The following is a 27,938-nucleotide window of genomic DNA, read 5'->3' as shown; positions in this document are numbered from 1 at the left end:
CCCTACAGCATTTAATGAGTCTAATACATAGAGCGAGGCCATATATAGGATCAATTGCATTTATCACTTATTAAGATAAATAAAGTTAGATTGGGTTTGGATAAATAATTGAGACTCTGTTCAGACGACGGATGGCCATTTAATAGAAATTCCTCCACGGGTGACTGTTCCTCCGACTCAGTTAAAGATTGCGAATTCAAGCCTAGAAACGTGATACTTATTAAATATAAAGAATTAAATACAATTTATGGTCAGTGTCACATTCTGTATAGGTCGGCCTAGTGGCTGTTGTGTATTAGTGGGCACCCCAGCAAAACCTATGAAGGCCCAGCTGAAGGGAGGCCTACGCAGACAGCTGCAAGTCGACTGAGGTCGAGGCAGTGAGGGAGAGATACCTACCCCTAAGCCCAGCGCGCCCCACCACTCCAGGCGCGAGACATAAGACCGTCCGTCTGGCTGGCTACCCGACATGGGAGACTGCCGCAGCTGACCCTCCTCTGGCCTCAACTCCCAGAGACCACAGTGGGACCCGAGGCCGATCAGTCCTGATCCATCCAAAACCGTGAGGCCCATGGCGTGAGCTTTGCGCCCCACTCTAGCGCCCATCTCCGGGGCAATCATCCTGAGCTGACCTGGCTGGAGACAGTATGACCCAGGCTCTGCCTGGAACAACCTGAGGTATAAGCCCGGCTACCCCTGCTTAAGGACCGCCCCAAACCCACCAAGCCTACGCTGAGTAATCCTGTCATCACAGACCCTTGGCCCATGAACAGTGACGCAAGCGAGGCTCAATGTTCCCCAGGCAGCTCCATACGGCCAACACACGTGGACGGCCCCGGCTTCCCCCGATATGGAAGGATTCTTCTCCGGCGGATACGACTGGTGCGAACAGGAGCAGTAGAAGAGATAAAAACCGTGCAGAACCCGTCAAAACCCACGGCGTCGGACCAATGACGAACAACCTGGCTATACATTTGAAGCCTACAGCGTTGGGCCCAAACCCCGGAACAGGCTCCTGACATTGCGATAAAAGTAGCTCCTTATACTGCCCACCTCGCTTACAGAAGTTAGGTCAGCCACAACATAGGCCCCAGAATTAAAGTACCTGATCCCGAGGCGTTACAAGGGTGAGTCGGACTCGCATTCTTCTGCCCGGTGCGAGCCTTGGTTCCCACGAAATTCTGAAGGCCCGATCCGCATTCTGCAGGTTTTTCAGAGTAATGAGACAACAACAACATCAGACTTAGCCCTCAGAGGTGCTGTAACATCAGACTTATCCCTCAGAGAACCGACCAACCTTCCGCCCGGTGTAATACCGCCAGGGGAGCCACAGGGCAACCGTCCGACCCCAATTAGAAACTTCATCAAGCGCCGAAAAGGCCGAAGACCCCAGTCGGCAGCCACCTATCAGGCCATGAGCAGGAGGAAAAGGACGGTCTACGGAAGCAGCAGGAGGACTGGGACGAGGGCCCCAAACCACGGTGATCTTAGAGATGTTGAGAGAGTATACTTGGGAGGCAGTGGAAATTTGAGCGCTGGACTAGGGGCTGACTGCAGAGTGAACCTGAGGGCGTTATCCGTTTCAGCCTCAGGCATGTTCACAGGAACTACAGAATCTCGTTGAATTAGCCGTGAGGGGAATCAAGTAATGTTAAAAGAATTAAGCACTGTGGCCTGATCGGGGTTCAAGGCCGCGATAGATTAATTAGCGACCTAAAGACCCTACCATTATACCCGTAAAATAGCTTACCTAAGGAAGTTGCTGCCGGACCCAGTCCAAGACCAGGTATCCAAGACTAACCTCCCGGAACCCGAAACTGAAAGTACTCAAGCGAGCGTCGCGCAGTTCAAAATGATGCTCCGATTCAGCCCCAGTACACATTCCATTCAAGGAGGAATGCCATGAAATTAATCCAATACCCGATTAAACCCGAGATCAAAGAGCGGACAAACCATCAAGGAGCCTAGAACAGCTGGAGATTATACGCCGAAAAGGTGCAGAACCATACTAATCTCCCGTGATAGGTTCCCAAAACCAGGCCAGCACCAATCGATTAGTCCACAACTCCTTGAGCTAAATAACGATCGTACTCCGACGCTGACATTCATTAATCCTTCCCTTTTCTCCGAATTCTCTCCTATGAAAACGATACAAGACCAGCTGGATTTAAACAATGGATTTTGGTGATGCCATTGATCATGATCACAGCTAAGGCGTGTTTTACCTGGGGGTAGATAAATGTCGTTGGCTCCGACTGCCAATGGGCTAAAATGCGAGCGTTTTTCAGGCTGTGGTCAAAACTTGGAGGGCCTTCCGGTTGAAATATCATGGCGATGTATATTTCACTCCAAGTATTCAGGTGAACATCTGCATGCTTCAGCGAAGTCTTGGCGAGACTATGGCGGGGTTTCAGGTTGGCTGGATATGAGATATTTGAGAGGTTGGTTTCCCTGGGGTTCAAAAATATCTCCTCTAGGAAAGATTAACAGCTCCTTACAAACAGAAACTCATTGATTTCCCGGATCCTAGTCAAATACGAATTTAAGCCGGTTTCTGGGCACCTCGAATAAATCCTTAGCCATGTTCCCAGGATGATGAAAAGCTTCTCCCCATTACACGGTTGAAAGGTAGAATTGAGGCAGGAAAGGTGCCCCAGAGACATCCAGTTGGTGCCTGAGCCTGGGTTATAGATCTCAAAACTCCGTATTGCTAGCATGCTTGGAAAAGAGCGAAAATGCAAACACACCACAAACGCAGAATACGTAATGTGGGGAGGAGGTGAAAACTTCAAAACCTAGGCTCCCAAGACCCCATGTTTTTCTAATGTATGGTGGGGACAGAAGTCAAATACCGGGCGAGAAAAGACTGTGTCTGACCTGTAAACTTTTTGGCCAACTTTAAAAGAAGTTGCGGAGATAGAAATTAATTTTCTACATACTTTCAACCATTAAAATTTTAAACAAAACGTGAGGGCCAAAGCCATGACTTTGGAGTGGGAAGTGGCAAATGATGATCATAATTACACAGTGAGTTTCAGACTGAGGGACAGATCGTGAAACAACGAAAAATAACCAACCCGCTGCTCCAGTCATGCCCAAACCCTCCATCACACTGCTGTTCCACGGAGATGACAGCTTTGGGGAGCTGATAGGCTGGCCCGTGGGCTTTGCTTATAAAAAATGGCGGTGCTGTCAAGAAAAAACAGGCCGCAATAGCGAGCACGTGAACAACAGAAGTAAATGCCTTCTGGAAGGGTCTCTTAGCAGCGAAGAAGAAGACCTTTCCAAGTTGAGAGTTGTAACGGCAGTGATTACTGTTACAAGCGGGTACTCAAGAGTTAATTACTGGAACAAAGAATTTTACAAATGCAAAGGTGGCCACTGTGCATACATTGTGGAGTCCTAATCTTGAGAAATAACTTCGATTCATGCCTAGATTGGAATCATGTTAATAGTCACGCAGTGAGAGATTACGATCATGATAGTGTAGACAGGTTAACCTAATGGCCAGGGCGATTCAAGGTGGCCAAACTCTCTCTGAAATATTTCCACGGGTGGAGGCGCGTTACAGGCACCACCTGGCGATGCCCATCAGACAGTACTGATCTACGAAGGCGGGCATGTGGGTCGCAGAAGATTCGAAGGTTTTGATGAACAAATGATCCATACATATAAAACACACAACACAAAGTCCGATCCCGATGTCAGCAATATGCCATGGTGGATGGGTTTAAAGAAAGCGTAGAACAATTGATGATATGTGTGGGACCGAAGTCCATTTGGTTGAACATATGGGCCTTTCCGCATAGAGCTAAAGTTAGGACACGAATATTTTTGGTCATCGCCGATACTTGGGTCCAGCTTCTCATGTAGGTGTGTCGGTGCCAGGCTACCAGCGGACGAACCGTGGCCAAACTGATAGGAGACCATTTGGTAGATGGCGGAGCCGTGTCCATGAGAATGATAATGGGTCTCATTCAGAACAAATGGGTTAATGGCGTGTTGGGTGCTCCGCCGCTTGGTTTTGGTCCGTCCCTGTACCCATCACACCAGGTGGCAGAGGCGGTCAGGCAACTAAGTGGTCATTTAAAAAAGCTCCACTGGACTGGATTAGGCCACCGGAATGGCACTAAGCTAAATCAGTTCTTACAGGAGCCAAGTTGGGGCAAAACAGACAAAAACCTGATACAGTTGCTTCTCCAGGAGTCAGGTATGGTCACCAGGCAGCGGGTACCAGTGGGAAATCTGAAGACCAAGTGGGGCCGGTGAGGTTCTTCAATCAGGTAGCGTGGTACACTTTAGCCAGTTGGACAAACTCACCCCAGACAGATTGGGAGAATAATCTGGGAGTAGCCCTTATCACAAAGCCCTTTTCGAACGACGCCGGTGACCTGACCATACACACAACACAAGCCTGCATGGATGCTCAGCTGCTGGGGACAAAAATCTGGGTCGGCGCAAGCCTGGTAACTTGGCGGTGGCCCTAGAAAGGTACCATTGTTTATTGGGAAAGAACATCGCTTGCAGTGGCAAAGATACTACCGAGGCGTCATAGCATGTCAACAACCCGATCTCGGGATGTATCAGCAGGCCGAGATCGCCTAACAATTTGATCCCCAATTGCGCTTCAAACCCACCGTGGTTTGTTGAAGATCTTCCTTTCTATTGGCCTGATATTCTGTGGGCCTTGCTTTGATGCGACTCAAACGACCGTAAGCGTATGACCATCGGTGGGTTCAGAAGAAGCGACTGCACAAATTGGCGACCAGTGGCGGCCTCCTTCCTGTTCCGGGCCACTAAAGCAGCCTATGTGTGACCTGTCCCTCACGAGGAGAATGATCTGTCTGACTCAGAGGCTGGGTTCCAGAAAAAGACACGAAAGGGGCAGGACTGAGATGTGCCTCCACTCCCGATCATTTAAACCTGTCTCCTTTTGCAGGCATGATTATGAGCCAGTTTCCGTCATGCAGAAGGCGCCCTAGCCATTCAGTTGGCTTTCAAAGGTGACTCTATGGATGCCTTGCATCCGCACCCGTCGTGAGCCCTTTTTCATTAATGGCCAGCAGAAATCTTCACGAGTTGGGTTTCAGAATGTAAATCCTCCAGATGGTGGAGGGCACCTTTGTCGAAACATGCGGTCCCATACCTGGGCGCAGGCGAGGAGAAAATGGATTCAGGTGACACTGATGACGCTCCATAGCATTGACGAGATATTACCTGTTGAATGAAATAACTCTGCCCTGCTCTCACCCTCAAGACTTTTCCCTTACTACACCCAGTTTCAGCGGTGAAACTGGCGTTGGTGAGAGGTGACCCATGAGACAGAGTTAGGACCGCCCAGGTGTCAGTGACCAACCAACCACTAGAGGGACCGGAGGTAGCACTCACTCAGGAAAAGAAGACTATTCAGGAGCCTGGTGGGGAAAATTCCTTAGGCTCCGAGGTAAATAACAGGTGTACTTGACCAGAAGTTTGTTGTTATTCCTCGTCCAGCGTTTTACTCTCTACTCACAGGAAAAAAGAAGGGGAGAGAAGGGGGCGGATGACGGCAGACTACATTATGATCTACCTCTGGACTGTGGGCGAACAGGCTGATAGAACGAGACCTCCTGAAACCAGACGACAAAAGCAGTACCCATAGCGCTTAATCATGTTTGTTTTGTGGTTTCTACATACTGGCCTCCATTGGGATCATGTCATAATCTCATGGACCTCACGGAGATGCCACATACTCGCTCTTGTGGAAGTGGGAGGTGTAGCGGGTGACTATAGAGACAAATTAGCATATACTGCGTCACGTGGAGTTATGTACATATGGGTTTCCTGCACCAAGCGCCTGGACCGACTGTTCAGATGCATCTTCTAAATGAAACCCACAAAGGTAAATACAGAATATATGATACAAGAGAAATGCAAGCCCATTAGATGAAACGTTCGATCATTCCATACTTCACGGTTCATGAAAAGTAGATGGTGAATGGCCCGAATTCTCCATGCCCCATGAGAAATCTGGGTGTTCGCTAAGATTAATGCATGATAAGACACCTTACTGAATACCACTGAATACAGCTCTTCTTGGCATCAGATTGCCAGGGACAAACCAACCGAGAGGTTCCAGGCAATTATGGGTGGAACCCCGGACATATATTGACACACATAACCCGACCTATGGTTGTGATTGGCCCGACCAGAGAGGGATTTCACCTGCGTCAAGGTGCTAGCTAATTACCACAACCTATTACTCGGCAGGGGCATCATCCGTCATTAAACCCCATGATCCTTATCAGACATTTTAGGACCTATAAGAATAAAACATTGATGAGGTCTTTCACAAATCCAGTAATGTTGTAAATGGCGAAGAACTTGCGAACTTTTTAATAAAACCAAGAGGACATCATAACCTTATCATACCATCCATCCAGGTGCACATCCAGAACTCTTGGATGTATTTTCCAAACAGGCTCTCCAGGAGCACTGCTCATACACGGTCATAAGACCACCTCCACTACCACCGGTAAGCAGGCGTCAGCGCAAGGAAGTAAAAGCCTTCCGCCCGTAGAATGGAGATGAATCTAATCATGTCATTCATGGATGTACCCTACCATGTTTGGTTCAACAGCTTTTCCCTCTTAAAGGGCGATTTTTTTCAAGTAGAACACAAGTACTCCTGTCTCATATCTGAGGAGCCTGCAAAGCGGCCTTAACTGGCTGCAAAATAAGACTGACAACCTGGTAATGTGTATTATATGGGTTCCTGGCCAACAATAAGAATAATCAACGATGGGTGGAGACAACGGAAATAGCCGCGGCAAACTTTCTAAAATACGTCCAACCACCACGTTGATCAAACGACCATGATTTATCAATTAAAGACTAAGAAGGAGACAGATGGTGAGCGAGTAGCAAGCAGACAACAGTTACAACCTTATTGCTGGATCAAAGGGAGTATTTAGATAACCAGGTACCACAGGGTACAAGACTGACTGTGGGGAATGACATTAATTTAATGTGGAGGGCCTTCACAGACAATCATCCAGGTAATTTAAAGGAGGATTAAACCGTTATCATGGGTTGGGCCTGTTACTAATGAGACAGCGTTATTAGGACCATGCTTTTGCTACCAATACCTTTAACCCATTAAAGACCCCATAGGCTGCCAATTGAAATATTTCTCAAACATGACAATGGGCGCTATTCATGTTGGCCATCGGTATGATCTGGTTGACGGAATCACCCTGCGTGCATCATGAACTCCTCGTTGAGCTAGATTATGCAAGGATGTCTGGCGCCACCTGCAGTCCTATTTAAACATGTTGGCGAAGAGGCGAACCGTTTATACATTATGAACTGGGCCTGGTAGGCTGTACCAAACCAGTACAAAGCCCGGTGTGAGAAATATATGGTTATTTTGAGGCGGCGGTTTGCGCAGAGGTCGACAACTATGAGCGCTGCTATTCTTCCACGATGATCGGGTGCAGTATGATAGAAGCCAGAGTGGTAAATGAAAACTTAATTGGAGCCGGAGGTATCAAATATGGAAAGATATTTAGGGGTAGAACTGTAGAGGAGCTTATCCAGAGTGGGTCGGTCTCCCCTAGAAATGCAGTAATCACCTGTGCCAGGTTACTGGCATACATATTTCAGTATGGCTGTATCCTCAAATAAATTTTCAAACCCTATTGGCATGAAAACCACTTTAAAAATCGACGGTCTGTGGTTCAAGAAGGCCGATCCTTTAACGGAAGATCTGCATTTCGGAGGCGTGTGAGAGTTTCATCAGGTTCTCCGTCCAGTGCAGATTGCCGGACCAGCTGGGTTAATCAGAGTTTATTAAGATTACAGTAAGAGCCGGGTAAGCTGCTAGAGCTCGAGCCGCGATCCATAGCAGGCGATGCGGCTACCCTGGGGGCCTTCTGTGAACCTGTCAAATTCGAGGGGTTTAAATATGAACATGTTTGGCTAGCATGCTGCTTAGAGTCGATTACCACAGCAGGCCCCACTGTAGCGAGGATACCACCGCAGGACCCTTTGAAGGGGCTACGGTGGGAGCTATGGGTAGTTAGTGATGAGCTTCAGCCCTCCCATTGCCTGACCATTTGGGGAAGACGGCAGGCTTATGTGGGGCACCGTAAAAGGTGGGGACAGCAGACCATTGGCCTGAGCGGAGTGATATCAGGATATTTCTGGTGGCTGAAATATCTGATACCTATTCTGATTGTGGTGGTATTGGGGGCCATAGTTGGTCTCCTGCAAGTGGGTTTGTTACCCTTAGCCCGGTGTCATTAAAATTGAGGATATGTTGTAATAATCAAAACACACCATTATCATACTGTTCGGTGTTAAAATGTGCATGATGGCTCCCATGGGGCACTGCATTCAGTGCGAGCCGGGAATCGTACGTGCGGACCAGTAGTCTCCCAGGTGGTTACCTGGTACTAAATGAACAGGTAGCGCCTTCCACAAATGTTCCTTAAGAACAGGGCCGAGGCGCGAGGAGAGAAGAGGGTGTTAGGGGCGGTTCTCTTGAGCAGGATCTCCTGGCGACAGTTAAAACAACAATTTTGACAGGTTCAGACATTTTTAGCAGACGACTGATGGAAGCTGAATGTGTGGATTTTGTTTTGTTTTAATTTTATATCCTTTTGCCAGTTAATAGTAAATGTTTTGAAGCGGGTAACTCTTTTGTTTTGAATTTTGAGGGCAGGCGACCTGTTGACCTTTTGTTTCTCTCACAGAGATGACCTTATACTTGAGGAGTTACTTTGAACCCAGTGCATGTCCTTCTATATTTTTTCTTTTAGTTAACTTTCACCATTTCACATTATGTCATTTAGCCAAATTTCAGTAAATCATTGATGTAGTAGTATCTATTAAGGAAACACAATGAATTGATACGTGATAAGAATCATTTGTTATAAACCTGGCCATAAAGACCCTCACTGTTTTAATGTTTAATTTAATTTGAAATTTTAATTTTTAATTTTAAATTTTTTATTTTTCATTTTTAATATTTTAATATTTTTTATTATTTTAATTTTCATTATTTTAATTTTTTAATATTTTTAATTTTTTATTATGATTTCCATTTGATACTGAAAAACTAAAAAAAAAAAAAAAAAAAGAACTTATGCGTGGTGGTCAACAGAAGGGTTCTAAACGAGCTTTCTGTTTTCTTTGATATATTCTTTATTAACCTGCCTTTGTGTTTTATTGTTTTAACCTCACATCACTGTAGGTGCTGACAAGTTCGACCCTCCACCCAGAATGGGTACACCATGAATCAGTAAACGGTCCAGGGCTGTTCGCGTCATCCACACAAGCGAAGCCTGGATATGAAGAGAAGCCCTGCATGTGCATCCTGTGACCAGAGACCAGTGATCCGTCTTCCTGAAGGCCGGGCAGCGCGTGCAGTGACGTTCCGACCTCGACCTGGGGAGCAAGACAATTGTCACAGATCCACCAAGGCCAGCATTTGAGAATCTGACTGACCTGCCTCTTGGGCAGAGCCAGCCGGAGCGTGGCACTACCAGGACCGCGGGGCAGCGGAAATCGAGGCAGTGTGGGGCTTCATGCTGGGGCCCGAGAGAAGTTGACAGGTCAGCACAGCGACAGTGTGGAAACCACCCACATTGTTTCCCAGGCAGTTCGGGGCAGGTAGCGTCCCGGTGCTGACCTTCGAACAGACTGTTGGGCAGGATAATTGTAATTAATTGCAGAGGGGTTCCCGAGAGAACTCAGTACCCGGTGCAGAGGGTTGAAAGAAGACCCGGCTGTACATTGCTGGCCAGGTCAGGACAATTTAATCTCTGAGCGGAATATTGGACTTGATGGGTAATCATAACTCCATAGACATTTAGCGATTTGATTCTGGACTATGTAGTTATGGTGACATGATGCGGAAGAGACACTGGGACAATGGAGGGGTATAAGGTGATTAGTAGGTAACATGGGAAAAAAAAAAAAATATGTGATATGACTTGTTGAAATTATTCCTGTTTATGTTGCAGTTTCAAGGACAATAGTTTATGTTATTTTGTTTGTAGCATATAGGGGTTTTGGATTTGGGCATGATTCAGGTTTGATGTTAGTATCTGTGGCTAATCCGAGAGAGGTGTGAGGTAGTGGGATTGCTTTGGATAACTGATAATAAAGAAACAAATTATACCATTTGCCTAAAGTAATTTAGAAAGTGGGGAAGGAGGGCGAGGAGGTATAAGGTGACGAACAGAGGAAACAAAGGAGGCTTTTTGGAAAATGAGGTTTTGAAAGAAAAGAGGTTTTCATAGAGGTTGCGTTTTAAGTGATAGTAGAAGAACTCAAGGCCTGGCATTCTTTAATCTATTTTTCTTCTCTTTCTTTTCTGAAAGGCTAGAAGAAAAAGAGTTTTTTAAATTCTTGTGACTTTTGCGTCAGGCTCCCGAGAGAAATCATTAATAATTGTAGCATTTTATTCTTTCTTCCTTTTGAATAAAATACTTGGCTGCCTTGCAGTCTTAAAACTTTACATTCGGTTCGTGGACCTACTTTTGTGAGTCCCTATTTCTTACTTCGTCAACCAGCGAGAGACCCAACGAGGAGACCAGCGGAGCCCACTTGCGCCCGAGGTGAGTCTGAAGCGACATCTGCCACGGCTACACACTGATCGTCCTCAGGACATACTGATTCCTCTCCACACTGGTAACTGACATTTTTGTACAAAGAATATCGCTGCAGCTGGTAGACCTCCGGCTCTCGGCCGAACGTGGTTAGCTCCGGGACCAGAGAGGGACTCACGCGCATTCCTCGTCAGCGGGTTGTCCTAAGAATAAGAATATTAATAAGCCGCCAGCCGCTCTAGAGCCTAGTAACCTCGGCGTGTTTAGGAGGAGACTAGATTGTGGGCCATTCTCTCATGGAGATCGATCATCATCCAGGGTGCAGCATTTGAATGTAGCTACCACTGTCTGTGCACAGCGTGACCATCCAGGCGAGCGATCAGCGGAGGATCATATGGGGGTGCAGTCTCGCCTCCTCTCTAACTCGGTCTTACTTTCATCCGGGTTCCCGTTCCCCCTCGAGCGTCTGGCGCGCGCGGAGACACGTGACCGAACCGTTCGTCGAAGAGGGACAGGGCATGTGGCGTGGTCGCGTCCTCTCAGTGCGACAGGTTATGGTAGCGGTGACGGCGCTAAGCAGGCGCCGCCGACGGGCTCTACGATGATTATCTACAGATCTGTCATTAGAACGCGATTGTTCCCCTCAATAAAGTACCGGTGTGAGCAGCTCGCACCTCAAACCTTTTTCCCCCCTCCTCTCATCCTCTCCTCTCCCCGTACCCGTTCCCGTTCCCCCCCACCCCTCTCCCGGCTCATCCTCCCGGTTCCCCCTACAGAGATTGCAGTGCTTTTCTTTCCGTCTCTCACCCGAGGCTGACAGAATTAGGTTCCCGTGCGTCGTCTCTCTTGCTACCGTCATGGGGCGTTGTCACTACATGCGGCCGGCCGTGTCCACCGGCACCACGTGAGGCCTGGTTGAGGCTGTGTGGACGAAACGCAGAGCGGTGTCGTGTGGTGTCCTCTGGGTGATATTAATCATTGATGGGAATGTGAGTTGGATTCATAGAACCAAGACCAACGGAGAGAAGGTATTGTACAGTAGCGATGGCACTCGTGGCGATTCGACGCATCCTTCCATGTATACCGTGAGGCTGGACGACCGGGCGGCCCTCATGGCGCTCCGGGGGATGCAGCGAGTTCAGTCGGGCATTAGTCACAGGACCCATGAGGTCATACTGCCTGACTGTCTGGACACTTCATTGACGAGGGCCGTGTCACCTGAGAACCAACCAAGGCCCAAAAAGTGGCGAAGTCTGTTTCCAAAACCTGAGTATCATAAAATAATAAAACCCAAACATATAACAAAGACTATCTTTGGATAAACTGCTACTTTTATCTATGTAATGGTGATTGAGCCTGTGGACCACTCATTAAAGTATTGCAATATTTATAGATTTGCGCTATTAATAACTGTGTGTGTGTGTGTGTGTGTGTGTGTGTGTGTGTGTGTGTGTGTGTGTGTGTGAAAACAGACCGGGGAACAAATACTGGAGACAGTCTGTCTCAAAAGATGGAAGTATACACTGGTCAGAATTCTAAAGAAACCAGGACTGAAAGCAAAGATTACCACTTAATCCTCCTGTTACCTTCGCATTTACCTAGCCATATTTTAGCCCTAAAGTCAATTTGACTGTAATTAAAACCTCAGAAAATTGTTAAATTAATATTGTTCCCAAGTTTGAAAGTGTGGTACTGTGTTTGTTTGTTGACTACCTAAATAGCCCTTTAATATATAAAAAGAGTTGATATTTCTTATGTATTTTGACAGTGAAAAAAAACAGCCTGGGGTCAAATTGTTAAGGAACCTGAAACATGAAACATCGAATGAGGTCAAATTGACCCGAAGGTAACAGGAAGGTTAAACAAGAGGCAGGTAAATATAGATCGCTGGGATACCCGATTTTTAAGTTTGGCGATACCTCCATACATTTACTTGATTACACAAGGCGAGTGAAAAGGATTAGATATGAGCCACTTGGGAAAGAGACAACACATCAAGAAATAAGATCTTCAAGGTTCTGTCCGTTCTGAGCCGGTGGTTGTACATTTAACGGTGATATCATTTATCTTAAAAAAGTTATGAATGTAAAAATTACCTATAGTTATCTTTCTCTCTTAACATGGCACCCGAACAGGGACCTGAGAGGTAGATAGGCTTGTGTATGATACCTTAATTAATCAATACGCGGTTAATTAAATGGAAAATAACGATTCAAGTTTGAAATCTTATTTTAACTTCACGCACAAGGAGCGGATTCTTCTCTCTCAGGTTAAAACACACGAACCCTCCCCGACGAAAACTGTATGAAACCAGTGAAAACGAACTGAATTGATTTATTTACTGAGCCAGAGAAGGTAACCGGTGATTTCCCGGGGAGCATTCGGACTAACTGTATGTTCTGCACCCGTGCCGCGCGAACACCCATTATCTGCCCTCTGCCCTACTCACCGAGGCACTCCACCTGTTTATCGGGGCAATCGAAGCCCGTAATCTGGCCGTCCTTTTCCTGGAAAAGGAACCGTCCATTTAACGCGGTACCGATCGATTTTCAGCGTTTTGGTAGTTCCGAGAGGAGGAAACTTTAAAACTAGAAGTACTTCACGAGAGGGCGTTTTAAAGGGAGTTAGCATAAAGTAAATAAATCAGTGCGCAATAGGTTGAAGAGTACCTAGCTCGTTGGAATAACCCGCTTGGCGAGAGCGTACATTTCTACGCTCGTCTCCGTCCTAAAACCCAGCTTAACCCTAAAATGCGTTATTGGCAGCTGAGCTGAAGATAAAGGCTCAGGAACTGAAGGGACGAAAAGGCAAAAACTTCCTAGTACTTGTAATTAATAGAGTTTAATTACAAAACTTTAAACACAAGCCGATGAGTTAGGCTCCCCGCTCGGAGATAGCCGTCGCTAGGCATGTGTGTTTAAATAACTAACCGTGAATGAACAGAGTGAGCGTATCACCATTTATTCCGACTACGTGTGTGGGTGTGATTGGATCCAGACTGCGGCTGTAACAATTACTGAAATCCTTCTGGGATTTCCTCAAACATATTCAAGAGGTGTCGTGGATCACAGCCTTTATTTGGAAGAGATGTGCGGTCTGAGCGGAGGCTGAGAGGAGGTAAAGGGGCCGGACGACATCGTCACCCTGGAAGTGACGTCACTCCCCGCAGATGGACCGTCCCAGATACTGGTCTCTTCCATTATTGTGCATATGGATGTGCAGGGTGGCGTGAATAATATTGTAATAACGGCAGTGTTGTTTTGACCATCTATGATAAATCTGGCAGTGTTGGATAAACAATCCTTGTGTTCCCCAGCGATCGCGGAATCATATAGTCGGTTTCCCGTTCCCCCACCTGACCGATATCGAAGAGAGGACAGGGCATCGTTGGTCGCGTCCTCTCCAGTGCGACAGGTTATACCAGTAACCTGGCCGCGCTGGCGATCCTTGGCTCTTCGACAGTTATCTACAGGTCTGTCATTAGGAAGGTTTCCCCTCAATAAAGTACCGGTGTGAGTGCACCTCAAACCTTTCCCCCTCCTTTATCTCTCCTCTGTAGTTCCCGTTCCCCCTCCTCCTCTCCTGGTTTCCCCTACACAGAAGACTGATTGATGACTTTCTTTCCGTCTATTGAGGCGAATTTGATTTTTCACGACGTCGTCTCTCTTATGGCGCTTGAACAGGGACTTGAGAGGTAGATACTTGTGTATCATACCTTAATTAATCATCGCGGTTAATTAAATGGAAAATAACGATTCACGTTTGAAATCTTATTTTAACCCGAGCACAAGGAGGCGTTCTTCTCTCTCAGGTTAAACACACGAATTTCGACGAAAACTGTATGAAACCAGTGAAAACGAACTGAATTGATTTATTTACTGAGCCAGAAGGTAACCGGTGATTTCGGGAGCATTCGGACTAACTATGTTCTGCACCCGTGCGGGCAAACACCCATTATCTGTCCTCTGCCCTACTCACGAGGCACTCCACCTGTTTATCGGGGCAATCGAAGCCCGTAATCTGATCCTTTTCCTGGAAAAGGAACCGTATCCATAACGACTGAGTACCGATCGATTTTCAGCGTTTTGGTAGTTCCGGAGAGGAGGAAATCCTTTAAAACTAGAAGTACTTCACGCGGGCGTTTTAAAGGCAGTTAGCATGGAGTGAGAATAAATCATGCGCAATAGGTTGAAGAGTTACCTAGCGTTGGAAAACCCGCAGAGGCGTAAATTTCTACGCTCGTCTCCCGTCAAAACCCAGCCTAAAAATGCGTTATTGGCACACAAAGCCCAGCTGAGCTGATCCCTCAGTGCGATAAAGGCTCAGGAACTGAAGGGACGAAAAAGGCACAAAACTCCTAGTACTTTAGACAAGGTTTAATTACAAAACTTTAAACACAAGCCGATGAGTTAGGCTCCCGCTGGATAACCTCCATCATGATAGTGGCGTGTCTTTAAATAACTAACCGTGAATGAACAGGGGCGTATCACCATTTATTCCGACTGGCGTGTGTGGGTGTGATTGGAGGATATAGTGACGCTTCTCAGACCAGACTGCGGCTGTAACAATTAACAAAACACTCATTTCCACTGTCCTTCTGGGATTTCCCTCAAACAAAGTAAGAGGTGTGTGCATGATCACAGCCTTATTTGGAAGAGATGTGCGGGTCTGGCGGAGGCTGAGAGGAAAAAAATAAAAATAATAGGGCGAACCACTGAAATCGTCACCACGGCTGGAAGTGACGTCCCACTTTACTCACTCAGATGGAAGATACTGGTCTCCCTCTTCCATTATTGTGCATATTGATGTGCAGGGTGGCGTGAATAATATTGTAATAACGGCAGTGTTGTTTTGACCATCTACTATAAATCTGGCAGTGTTGGATAAACAATCCTTGTGTTCCCCCAGGACATGTGGAAATAAATATATGACTGACCCCAACCAGGCTGCAGTGGGTTCCATGCTGGAGCTTTGTTTACATTGCTTTCCCCCCCTCTTCCCAACAGGCTGTTGTCAAATGCATTGTGCTTCATCCTAAATGATATCAACATCAGAATAGCAGTTTATGGACACTCGGATGTCCTATTAAACAGGAAAATATACCCAGACCTGAATAGGATAACATATATTTCCAGCGAGTTGGACTACCTTGAACAGGTGTGATCCGACTAGGCTGTAGGATCAAGGAACATAACCAGTAAAGATAAATAAATTAGATTGATAGTTTGAGACTCTGTTGACTAACTTTAGTTTAATTTGATTTGACTGATTTGATTTATCGAGTTTAATTGATTTTCGACTGATTTGATTTATTTAATTTGAAATTAAAATACAATTTTCATAGTCAATTTGATGACTTTGATTTGATATTGACTTGAAGTTGATTAGTGACCTGATTCATATGAGGCGTTTTGTTGAAGGTTGATCTATTGAGCCTAAATTTCAGACAGCTGCAAGTAACACGTTGAAAATAGGCTTCTATTTTTAAATCAAAGAACAAATAACTACCGGTGTACCCACACCACCAGACGCAAGACAGCAAAGAGTCCACAACCTAATACCAATTTGATTTGTTAAACAGTTCCCAGATGATACTCTAAACCTATATCCATAGGACTAGACCAGGAAACCACAGTCCCCAAAGATGGGCCAGGCGTCAGAATTCTCCGATGCCAGTCATCCCATGAGGAACGTACACCCGTACCACGCAGGCCAGCGAAGATGCCCAACCCCATAATTACAGGGACCGGGAAGTTTAAGGGACTTCATGGAGTCCTGAGAACCCACCTGGCCTATAAAGACCACCCCAGACAGACTGAACCGACTACCCGGCCACGCCCAACGTGAAATTAGCATCCCACTGGAGGGCAAGGTCAGCTGACCCTCCTCCAGACAAGGTTGCAGGACTTAGCCATAGAACACCCCTGCATGTTGGTGAATCCCAGCGCTAACTCCATCATGATAGTGGCGTGTCTTTAGAAATCCGACGAATGACAGGGGACCGCATGCAAGAGAGTCTCGAGAAGAGCTGAGGAGGAACCAAGGACCTTCGCTCAGAACTCAGTGGTGACCGGGAAAGTAACAACCCTCATTTCCACTGACCTGCCTGAGGACAAACGCACTCATGATCCAATCATGCCTAGTAGGCCTACGATGCCATGTTTCTACGCCATAGAACTAGTCAGAATGGACGAACCCAATTACCTCATAATGCCTCCCTCGGCGAACCACTGAACTACCATCCCCGACTCTAAGGCCGCTTTCACTCACTCATGGGAAAAACAGTCCGTCATTTGAACATACTATTGTGCCTTAAGGACGGACAGAGTACCAAATGTGGGCCTCGTCCAGAGCCCTCGACACTTTCCCAAACCCCACACCCCATCCCGCCAGGCGTAGCGGACCCGTCCGACCCCAACCAACCGAGGCGTTACAGGGCGGACTTTCCGGGACCCGGTGACAGAACTTCACATCAGCGACCAGATTCCTAATCGAGGTGAAAGCCCGGATCAGATACCCGCCATGAGCAAGGTCCCTTGTTGACTCTACACGAAGCAGCAGGAGGACAAACCCAGACCATGAAGCCGAGGTCAGGAGAAGAACCACAGATCTTAGAGATGTTGAGAGAGTATACTTGGGAGAACAGTAGGATAATTTAAGTTGAGATTGTTGGAAAGGGATGGCCATTTACAGAGTAGACACAGGAGCAGACCTGTCCTCAGCCTCAGGGCTGTTCTCACGGAAAAATCAAGCCTGAAAGTATTAGAATCATTAAATGTTAAAAGAAATACACTGTCAATAGTTCAAGTGTCACATTCTGTATAGATTAATTGCCTAGCTGTGTACCATTAGTGATAAAATAGCTTAAAAAGAGGTTAACATGAGACCCAGATCAGAGACCAGGTAGCCAAGACTAACCTCGCAGACAGCTGCAAGCGAGGAACTCGACTTCATGATGAGAGAATACAGTACACCATTCAAGGAGGAATGCCCCAGACAATCCCACCCGATTAAACCCGAGACAAAAAGAGCCGTCACCAGCTGGCTAGACAGCTGGAGATTATCGCGATGACCCGCCCTCTAATCAACTCCCAGAGACAAAGGCCAGGACGGCACCAGTCGATTGATCCATCCCAAAACCCATGAGGCCCAAGCGTGAGCTTTCGCCCTCGCGCCCATCTTAATTAATCCTTCCCGAGCCAAGCCCATAGCTAGGAGACAGTATGAACCCCGACAGGCTCCTTAAGGAACCGACCTGGTATAGGCTACCCTATAATCCAAGGACCACCTTTAGCGACCCACCAAACTCGGGGTAGTAATCCTGTCCATCCCACTGAGCCCGCCCAATGGGCTATGCGCAACGTTTTCAGACAGCTGTGGTCCCAGGGCTCCGGCCAACACAGTGTTAGGACAGCCCCGACTTGACCATGGAAGGATTCAAACCTATCAACCGGATCTTGACTGGTACCGAACAGGAGCAGTAAGAAGAGATGAAGCCTACAGAACCATGTGAGAAACCCAGCGTTGGACCAGCGAGCAGACAACCCCAGCCCAGCAGAATTAACCCGGCGTCACCCAAACAGAACAGAGGATCCCACCGACAGATTAGGCGGTTTCTGGGCACCTGCTACTCGTCACAACCAGTCAGGATGAGCCAGAATAGGCCCCAAGGAATTAAAGTACCATTGAGGCGTTACAAGGGTGAGTCGGACATCCAGTTCTTCACCCTGCAGAGCATGGTTCCCTCAAAATTCTGACCGATCCAGCACGACATTTTTCAGAAAATGAAACAACAACAACATCAGACTTATCCTCAGAGAGACAACAACAACATCAGACTTATCCCAGAGAACCCCACGCTGCTTCTGAGGTCAGGACAGAAGTCAAATACTCGGACAGACCGTGTCTGGCCCCAGTCAAAACTTACCATCAGCTTTAAAAAGACCCGTTGCAGTCGAAATTAACGCCACCTATCAGGCCATGAAGGAGGAAAACAAGGACAGTCTACGGCAGCAGGAGGACTGGGGAAGTGAAATGATGATCATAGAACCACAGGTCGAGTGTTCAGACTTGGGAGACAGGGGAAATTTAAAGCAGATTTTAAAGGGGCTGCTACAGAGTAGACACAGGAGCAGACCTGTCCGTTCAGCCTCAGGGCATGTTCACGTGGGCTTTTCTCCGTTGAATTAGCGAAGGAATCAAGTAATGTTAAAAGAAATTAAGCACTGTGGCCTGATCGGTTCAAGCCCTTCTGGAAGGTGCGCTAAAGACCTACCATTATGCAAGAGGAACCTTACCTAAAGGAGGTTAACCGAGACCCAGATCCAAGACCAGGTAGCCAAGACTAACCTCAAGAACCCGAGAAACTGAGAGAAGTACAAATGTAAAGGGAACTTCGCCCGGTTCAAAAATGATGTCGGATCGCCCCAAGTACACATTCCATAACTCGTTCTATGTACCCAGATTGGAATACATTAACCCGAGATCAAAAAGCTCAAACCATCCAGGAGCTAGAACAGCTGGAATTAGACAGGTGCAGAACCGCCACTAATCTCCCGTGATGGGGTTCCAAAGCTCTCTCTGAATCGATTAGTCCACAACCTCATGGAAACAAGCGATTCACTCCACCCGACATTTAATTAATCCTTCACTATGCGCGAACTCCCACAGCGATACAAGACCAGCTTGATTTAACAATGGATTTTGGTCGATACCTGCATTGATGACACAGCTAAAGGCGTGTTTTACCTGGGGGTAGCAATGTGCCATGGTGGAATGGGCTACAAAAATGCGAACGTTTTCAGATGATAGTGTAAATGCCGGGGCCTCTTAGCAGCTAAGAAGAACAACACTTCTAAGAACCAAGACTTAACACAGTGATTACTGTTACAAAGCGGGTACTATAAGCAGGTGTACTGAAAACAAAGATTTTACCAATGTATAGGGTGAACCACTCGCCCATGCACATGGGAGACCGTATCATGAAATAACTCGTTCTATGTACCTAGATTGGAATCATGTTAATAGTCACCGTTAGAGATTCCATCAGATGGTAATAGACAGGTTGACCTAATGGCCCAGACGATTCAAGGTGGCCAAACTCTCTCTGATATTTCCAAGGGATGGAAGGAGAAGACGATTCACTAAAGTGCCACCTGACAATGCCTATCAGGTGGTCACTGAAGTTCTTACAGGAGCCAAGGTTGCGAGACCCAAAACAGACAAAACCCTGATACAGACCCCCCTTCTCTCCAGGAGATCGTGTGGGTCACCACGGGTACACCCGGAGGCAGGAAATCTGAAGACCAAGTGTGAGGGCCAGGACGAGGTTCTATTCCAATCAGGTAACGTAGTACACTTGGCCAAGTTCGGACAAACTCACCCCAGACAGATTAGGAGAATAATCTAGAATGGCCAGCCCTTATCCCACAAAGCCCGCACTCGAACTTGACATCGGTGACCTGACCATACACACAACACAAGCCGTATGGATGCTCAGCTGCTCGGGGGACAAAATCTGGGTCGGCGCAAGCCTGAGTAACAGCGTTGGCCCTGAAAGGTACCATTGTTTCCAATTGGGAAAGAACTTGTCGCTTGCAGTGGCAAAGATACTACCCGGGGACGTGCGCAGCATGTCAACAACCCGTCTCGGGATGTATCTGGCAGGGCGACCCCGAGGATCGCCCTAACAAATTTCGATCCCCAATTGCCGCCAAACCCCCCGTGGGTTTGGCCAGAGAGGGTCTTCCTTTCTGTCGCCTGATGTTCTGTGGGCCTTGCTTTACCGAGTACGGCCTCAGAACGACCATGGGGCGCTATGACCATCCGGTGGGGTTCAGAGGCGACTGCTCGTGTTCAGCGACCAGTGACGGCCTCCTTCCCTGTTCCGCGACCACTAAGCTTGGCCTATGTAGCGGCCTGTCCCTCCTACGAGGAGGGAATGATCTACACCCTTCTGACTCAGAGAGGCTGGGTTTCAGAAAAAAGACACGAAAGGGGCAGGACTGGGGAATGTACACCTCCACTCCCGATCTGACCCCAAACCTGTCTCCTTTGCAGAGCATGATTATGAGCCAGTTTCCGTCATGCAGAGAAGAGCGCCTAGCCATTCAGTTGGCACTAAAGGTGACTCTATGGTCACCTTGCATCCGCACCCGTCGTGAGGCCCTTTCCCATTAATGGCCAGCAAGAAATCTTACGGTTGAGTTTCAGAATGTCGTCCTCCAGATGGTGGAGGCACCTTTGTGAAACATGCAGTCCCATACCTGGGGCGCAGGCCGGGAAAAGGAGAAATGGATTGGGTGACACTGATGACTCCATAGCGTGACCGAGATATTACCTGTTGGGTGAATGAAATAACTCTACCCTGCTCTCACCTCAGACTTTTTCCCCACTACCCCAGTTCCAGCTGACGGTGAAACTGACGTTGGTGAGAGGTGACCGCGGACAGGTTAGGACCGCCCAGGTGTCAGTGACCAGCCAACCACTAGAGGACCCGGAGAGTAGCACTCCTCAGGGAAAAAGAAGACTATTCAGGAGCCTATTGGGAAAATTCCTTAGGCTCCGAGGTAGAGTAAGCAGGTGTACTTGACCAGAGTTTGTTGTTATTCCTCGTCCAGCGTTTTGCTCTCTCCTCCACAGGAAAAAAGGAAGGGGGGAGAGAAGGGCGGGATGACGGCAGACTCGCGACCACCAGGGAATCTACCTCAGACTGTGGACGAACCGACGATAGAACAGAGACCTCTAGAGACCAGACGACAAAAACGGTACCCACTGACGCAATCATGTTTGTTTTGTGGTTTCTACATACTGGCCTCCATTGGGATCGTAGCCATAATCCTCATGGACTATGCGGAGGTCACCACATACTCGCTGCGCCGATGGGAGGTGTGGCAGGTGACTATAGAGACCAAATTAGCATATGCCACGTCACACGTGAGTTATGTACATAGGTTTCCCTGCACCAGCGCCTGGACCGACTGTTCAGATGCATCTTCCTGCGACGAAACCCACAAAGGTAAATACAGAACACATATGATACAAGAAATGCAAGCCCGTGGAGTAGACGTTCGATCATTCCATACTTCACGGTTCATAGTAGATGGTGAATGGCCCGAATTCTCCATGCCCCATGAAGTCTGGGTGTTCGCTAAGATTAATCGCATGATAGACACCTTACTGAATACCACTGAATGCAGCTCTTCTTGGCATCAGATTGCCAAGGACAAACCAACCCGAGAGGAGGTTCCAGGCGAATTATGGGTGGAACCCGGACATATGCCAATGACACACACATAACTTCGACCTATGGTTGGTTAGCCCGACCAGAGAGGATTTCACCTGCGTCAAGGTGCTAGCTAATTATACAACCTATTACTCGCCAGGGCATCATCCGACGTCGCCCCCATGAAATCCTTATCGAACTGTTCTTTAGGACCTATAAAGACAAAACATTGATGCGGAAAAGGTCTTTCACAAATCCAATTAATGTCATAAATGACGAAGTACTTGCCGAGCTTTTTAATAAAACCAAGAGGGGCAACCCCGTCATAACCTTGTCAATACCATCTGCATCCAAGGTGCACATCCAAGAGCTCTTGGATGTGTTATTTCCCCCGACAGGCTCTCCAGGAGCACCTGCTCATACACCGGTCATAAGACCACCTCCACCTGCAGTAAACGAGAGCGTCAGCGCAAGGAAGCAAAGACGCTTCCGCCGTAGAATGGAGGATGGATCTAATCATGTCATTCATGAGATGTACCCTACCATGTTTGGTTCAACCGACTTTTCCCTCTTAAAGGAGCGATTTTTTCCGTGGGGCTTACAAGTGCTCCTGTCTCAATATCCCCTGAGGGCCTACCCGAGCGGCCTTAACTGGCTGCAAAATAAGACTAGCGGCAACCTGGTAATGTATTATATGTGGGTTCCTGACTTCAACAATAAAGATAATCAACGATGGGTGGAGACTAACGGGGAAATAGCCATGACAAACTTTCTAAGGTGCGTCAACCACACGTTGATCAAACCGTATGATTTATCAATTAAAAGACTAAGAAGGAGACAGATGAGCGAGCCCGAGTATGAAAACGGGCAACAGTTACAACCTTATTGCTGGATCAAAGGGGAGTATTTAGATAACCAAGGTACCACAGGGTACAAGACTGACTGTGGGACGAAGCACATTAATTTAATGTGGAGGGAGATGACCTTCACAGACAATCATCCAGGTAATTTAAAAGGAGGATTCGACCGTTATCATGGGTTGGGCCTGTTACCTAATGAGACAACGTTATTAGGACCATGCTTTGCTACCAATACCTTTAACCCATTAAAAGACCCCATAGGCTCGCAATTAGAAATATTTCTCAAACAACAATGGGCCGCTATTCATGTTGGCCATCGGTATGATCTGGTTGACCGGAATCACCTGCGTGCATCTAAACGAACTCCCTCGTTAGAGCTTAGATTATGCAAGGGATGTCTGGCGCCACCTGCAGTCCTGGCTAAACATGTTGACGAAGGGGCGGAACCGTTTATACATTATGAACTGGGCCTGGTAGGCACCTTACCAAACCAGTACAAAGCCCCCGGTGTGAAATATGGTTATTTTGGGCGACGGTTTTGCGCAGAGATCGACAACTATGAGCACTGCTATTCTTACGACGAGTACGAATTCTTGACCATGATAGAAGCCAGAGTGGTAAATCGAAAACTTAATTGGAGCCGGAGGTATCAAATAGCAGGAAAGATATTTAGGGGTAGAACTGTAGAGGAGCTTATCCAAGAGTGGAGTCGGTCTCCCCCTAGAAATGCAAGTAATCACCTGTGGGTTATGGCGCATACATATTTCAGTATGGCTCGGCTGTATCCCTCACGTAAATTTTCAAACCCTATTGTACATAACGAAAACCACTTTAAAAATCGACATGATCTGTGGATTTCAAAGAAGGCCGATCCCACTTTAACCGGAAGATCGACTGCATTTCCGGAGGCGTGGCCAGAGTTTCATCAGGTTTCTCCGTCCGAATTACGAATTGCCCGGACCAGCTGGGTTAATCAGGAGGTTTGTCGGGTCGAAGTAGGAGACGCCCCGGGTAGGCTGCTAGAGCTCGAGCCACTGATCCATAACTTAGACGTGCGGCTACCCTGGGGACCTTCTCGTAGACCTGTCAAATTCGAGGGGTTTGATATGAACATGTTTTGGCCTGCTAGCATGCTAGCAGAGGTCGATTACCACAGCAGACCCCACTGTAAACGAGGATACCTACCAGGACCCTTTGAAGGGGGCTACGATGGGGCTATGGGTAATTCAAGTGACAGACTTCGACCTCCCATTATGACCATTTGGGGAGGGGCAGCCGGAAGCCTGTGGGGCACCGTAAAAAATTGGGGACAGCAGACCATTGGCGGCCTGAGCGGAGTGATATCAGGATATTTCTGGTGGCTGAAATATCTGATACCTGTTCTGATTGTGGTGGTATTGGGGGCCATAGTTGGTCTCCTGCATAAATTAGGTTTGTTACCCTTAGCCCGATACATCACGGCTAAAATTCTGAAGGGGATATGTTATGTCATCAAACACACCATTATCATACTGTTCCGGGTGTTAAAATATTGCATAGTGGCTCTAGCAAGGGCACTACATTCAACAGGTGCGAGCCCGAGGAATCGGCTCGTGCGGACCAGAGGTAGATCTCCCAAGGTGAGATTTGCACCTGGTACTAAATAGACAGGTAGAGCGCCTCCCACAAATGTTCCTTAAGAACAGGACGAGGGGCGCGAGGAGGAGAGAGGGTGTTAGGGGAACGGCGGTTCTCTTAAACAGGATCTCCTGACGACAGTTAAAACAACAATTTTTTGACAGGTTTAAGACATTTTTAACGAACTGACTGATCGACTGAATGTGTGGGTTTTTTTTTAATTTTTATATCACTTTTTTGCCAGTTAATGGTAAATGTTTAGACGGGGTAACTCTTTTGTTCTGAATTTTGGGACGGCGACCTGTTGACCTTTTTGTTTCTCTCACAGGGTGACCTTGTCACCTGAGGGGAGTTTACTTTTGAACCAGTGCATGTCCCGCTATATTTTTCTTTTGGTTAGCTTTTCCATCACATTTCACATTATGTCATTTAATAGAATTTCAGTAAATCATTGATGCTGGCGCGGCTATCTATTAGGAGAGCACCGTGAATTGGAAGTCGCGTACAGAATCATTTGTTCGCGCCAAACCTGGCCATAAAAGGGCCCTCACTGTTTAAATGTTTAATTTTAATTTTGAAATTTTAATTTTTTTAATTTTAAAATTTTTTATTTTTTAAATTTTTAATATTTTAATATTTTTTATTATTTTAATTTTTTCATTATTTTAATTTTTAATATTTTAATTTTTTATTATGATTTCCATTTGATATGAAAAACTAAAAAAAAAAAAAAAAAAAGAACATGCATTAATTAGTCCAACAGAAGGGTTCTAAAACGAGCTTTCTGTTTTTCTTTGATATATTCTTTATTATTACCTTTTGTGTTTATTGTTTTAACCTCACATCACCCATCGGTACTTTGACAAGTTCAAACCCTCCACCCAGAATGGGTGCACCATGAATCCCAATGTCAAGCAGGTCCAGGGCTGTTCGCGTCATCCACACAGCGAAGCCTGGATCTGAAAGAAAGAGAGAAGCCCTGCATGTGCATCCTGTGACCAGAACCAGTGATCCGTCTTCCTGAAGGCCGAGCAGCGCATGCAGTGACGTTCCGACCTCGACCTGGGGAGCAAGACAGACTGTCACAGATCCCACCAAGGCCAACGGCGTTTTGAGAATCCCCCGAGCTGACCTGCCTCTTGGAGGCAGAGCCAACGGACGTGGCACTACCAGGACCGCAGGGGAGCAGCAGAGATCGAGCAGTATGAGGCTTCATACTGGGGGCCCGGAGTTGACAACCAAGGTCAACACAACGACAGTGTGGGCTCCACCCACATTGTTTTTCTACAGGCAGGACCGGGGCAGACGCGTCCCGGTGCTGACCTTTTCGAACTGAACTGTTCGACCGGGGGGACCAATTGTAATTCGTGCAGAGGGTTCCCCCGAAGGAACTCAATTGCACCCGGTGCAGAGGGTTCGAAGAAGACCCGCTGTACATTGCACAGCGGTCAGGACAGTTTGTCTACGAACGGAATATTGGACTTGATGGGTAATCATAACTCATAGACATTTAGCGGTCCTGATTTCTGGACTATGTGGATTATATGGTGACAACGATGCGGAAGAGACACTGGGACAATGGAGGGGTACCAAGGTGATTGAGCGTGAGTAACATGGGAAAAAGAAAAAAAATATGTGATATGACTTGTATTGAGGTATTCATTTTATGTTACTGATTTCAAGGTTTTCAATAGTTTATGTTGTATTTTGTTTTTTTATGTACATATAGGGGTTTTGGTTGGAGCATGATTCAGGTTTTGATGTTAAGTATCTGTGGCTAATCCGAGAGAGGGTGTGAGGAGTAGTCGGGTTAACACAGATAACTGATAATAAGGGAAACAAATTAAGTACCATTTGCCTAAAAGTAATTGAAATATTAAAGGGGCTTGGTTTATCAAAATTCACAAGAGAGGGTGTTAGAAGAAGGACAAATAAATGCGAATTTTTCTGGGATTAGCAAGAGCAAGACCAGACGGGATGGCACCTCTTGTGAGATTCAAATGCCTGGATTCATGTGTTTTAACCTGCCTGTAGATCAATGGTCATTGATAGGATAATGTGATATATGTCTCCCAATGTGTTCCTTATCCTGACCCCCGGTTAGAGGGTGTTGGCGGTCACTGGCTCGGAGAGTCTCACCAGTCTGAAAGGATCAGAGAGTGTCGCCTGAGAGGTCAGAGGAGGCATTTACAACAGGCTGGTCAAGACAGGACAATGGCATCTCTGGTGATATTCAAATGAAGACCTGGTGGATTGTGTGTTGAGGAGCCCAAAGCCTGATCAAAGGGGCCAGAGAGGATGAGACTCGAAGTGAATAATCAAATGCATGGATTCATATGTGTTGGCCTGCCTGTAGATCAATGGTCATTGACATGATAATGTGATATATGTCTCTGTCACTGGCTCCGTAAAGTCTGACCCAGTCTGAAAGGATATAGAGGGGGGACCCAAAGTACCCAGAGACAGGAGGGAACAACGTCCCCTCTTTGAGGTGGGACAGAGAGTCTCCGCAGGACCTCCCAGGAAGAGAGGGGGGATGAAACCCCGTCAACTCCCAAAGAGGGGACGGATATCCGGTAAAAGTGGGAAGGGCCGGGGGTATAAAGGTGACGAACAGAGGAAACAAGGGGGCTTTTTGGAAAAATGAGGTTTTGAAAAGAAAAGAGGGTTTTCATAGGTTGTGGTTTGCGTCAGGCGTCCGGAAGAACTCACGGGCGCCTGACGTACTTTGTCTATTTTTCTTCTTTCTTTTCTGAAAGGCTGAAGAAAAAGAGTTTTTTAAGTTCTTGTGACTTTTGCGTCAGGCTCCCGAGAGGGAAATCATTAATAATTGTACTTTGTTTATTTCTTTCTTCCTTTTTTGAATAAAATACTTGGCTGCCTTGCAGTCTTAAACTTTACATTCGGTTCGTGGACCTACTTTTTTGTGAGTCCTATTTCTTCACCCGTCAACCCGCCCGAGGAGACCCAACGAGGAGACCCGAAAGCGGAACCCCGCCGCCCCCGAGGTGAGTCTGAGCGACATCTGCACGGCTACACCCACTGATCTACGTCACTCAGGACACATACTGATTCCTCACACACTGGTAACTGACATTTTGTACAAAAGAGAGATATCGCTGCAGCTGGTAGACCTCCGGCTCTCGGCCGAGCCGTGGTTGGCTCCGGGACCAAGAGAGGGACTCATAACACTTGAGTCCTCGTCACGGAGTTTGTCCTAAGAATAAGAATATTAATAAGTGTCCCGCCAGCCGCTCTAAGAGCCTAGTAACCTCGAGCGTGTTTAGGAGGAGACTAGATTATTGAATACCCAGCATTTCTCTCCGCGGAGATCGATCTGACATCATCCGGGGTGCCGCGTCGAGAATAACAGCTACCACTGTCTATGTGCACGCGTCATTCATCAGGCCCGAACGATCGCGGAATCATAGAGGGAGTTACTGATCTCCGCCTCTCCCCTTAACTCGGTCTTCGCCTCAGGCGCGCGGCGGGAGTGAGACCGGGCCGTTCGTCAGAAGAGAGGACAGGGCATGGACGTGGTCCGTCTCGTCCTCCAGTGCGACAGGTTAGCAGACGCCGGTGACGCTGCGCTTTGGCGCGACGGGCTTACGACAGTTATCTACAGGTCTGTCATTAGAGCAC

At 47.1% G+C, this 27,938-nt stretch overlaps 1 protein-coding gene across 5 annotated transcripts in view; it reads right to left on the bottom strand.

The window, feature by feature from the left end:
• LOC130211110 (signal recognition particle receptor subunit alpha-like) overlaps positions 1-27,938 on the bottom strand; it is a 60,997-nt gene that overhangs the window by 5,020 nt on the left and 28,039 nt on the right. For 4 of the 5 annotated variants that reach the window (XR_008834934.1, XR_008834929.1, XM_056441737.1 and 1 more), the window contains one exon: positions 25,078-25,358. The exons of the other annotated variant lie outside the window; for it this stretch is intronic. Coding sequence is in view for 2 of the 4 variants with exons in the window: in XM_056441737.1 (XP_056297712.1) it covers positions 25,232-25,358 (127 nt within the window). In the remaining 2 variants the exon portion in view is untranslated. Of the gene's footprint in view, positions 1-25,077; positions 25,359-27,938 lie in introns of those variants that run through there. 5 annotated transcript variants of the gene reach the window in all.

Source organism: Pseudoliparis swirei, chromosome 20 (genome assembly GCF_029220125.1).
Source record: "Pseudoliparis swirei isolate HS2019 ecotype Mariana Trench chromosome 20, NWPU_hadal_v1, whole genome shotgun sequence".
In the NCBI taxonomy this organism is placed as follows: domain Eukaryota; kingdom Metazoa; phylum Chordata; class Actinopteri; order Perciformes; family Liparidae; genus Pseudoliparis; species Pseudoliparis swirei.
This window is presented reverse-complemented; position numbering and strand designations above follow the sequence as displayed.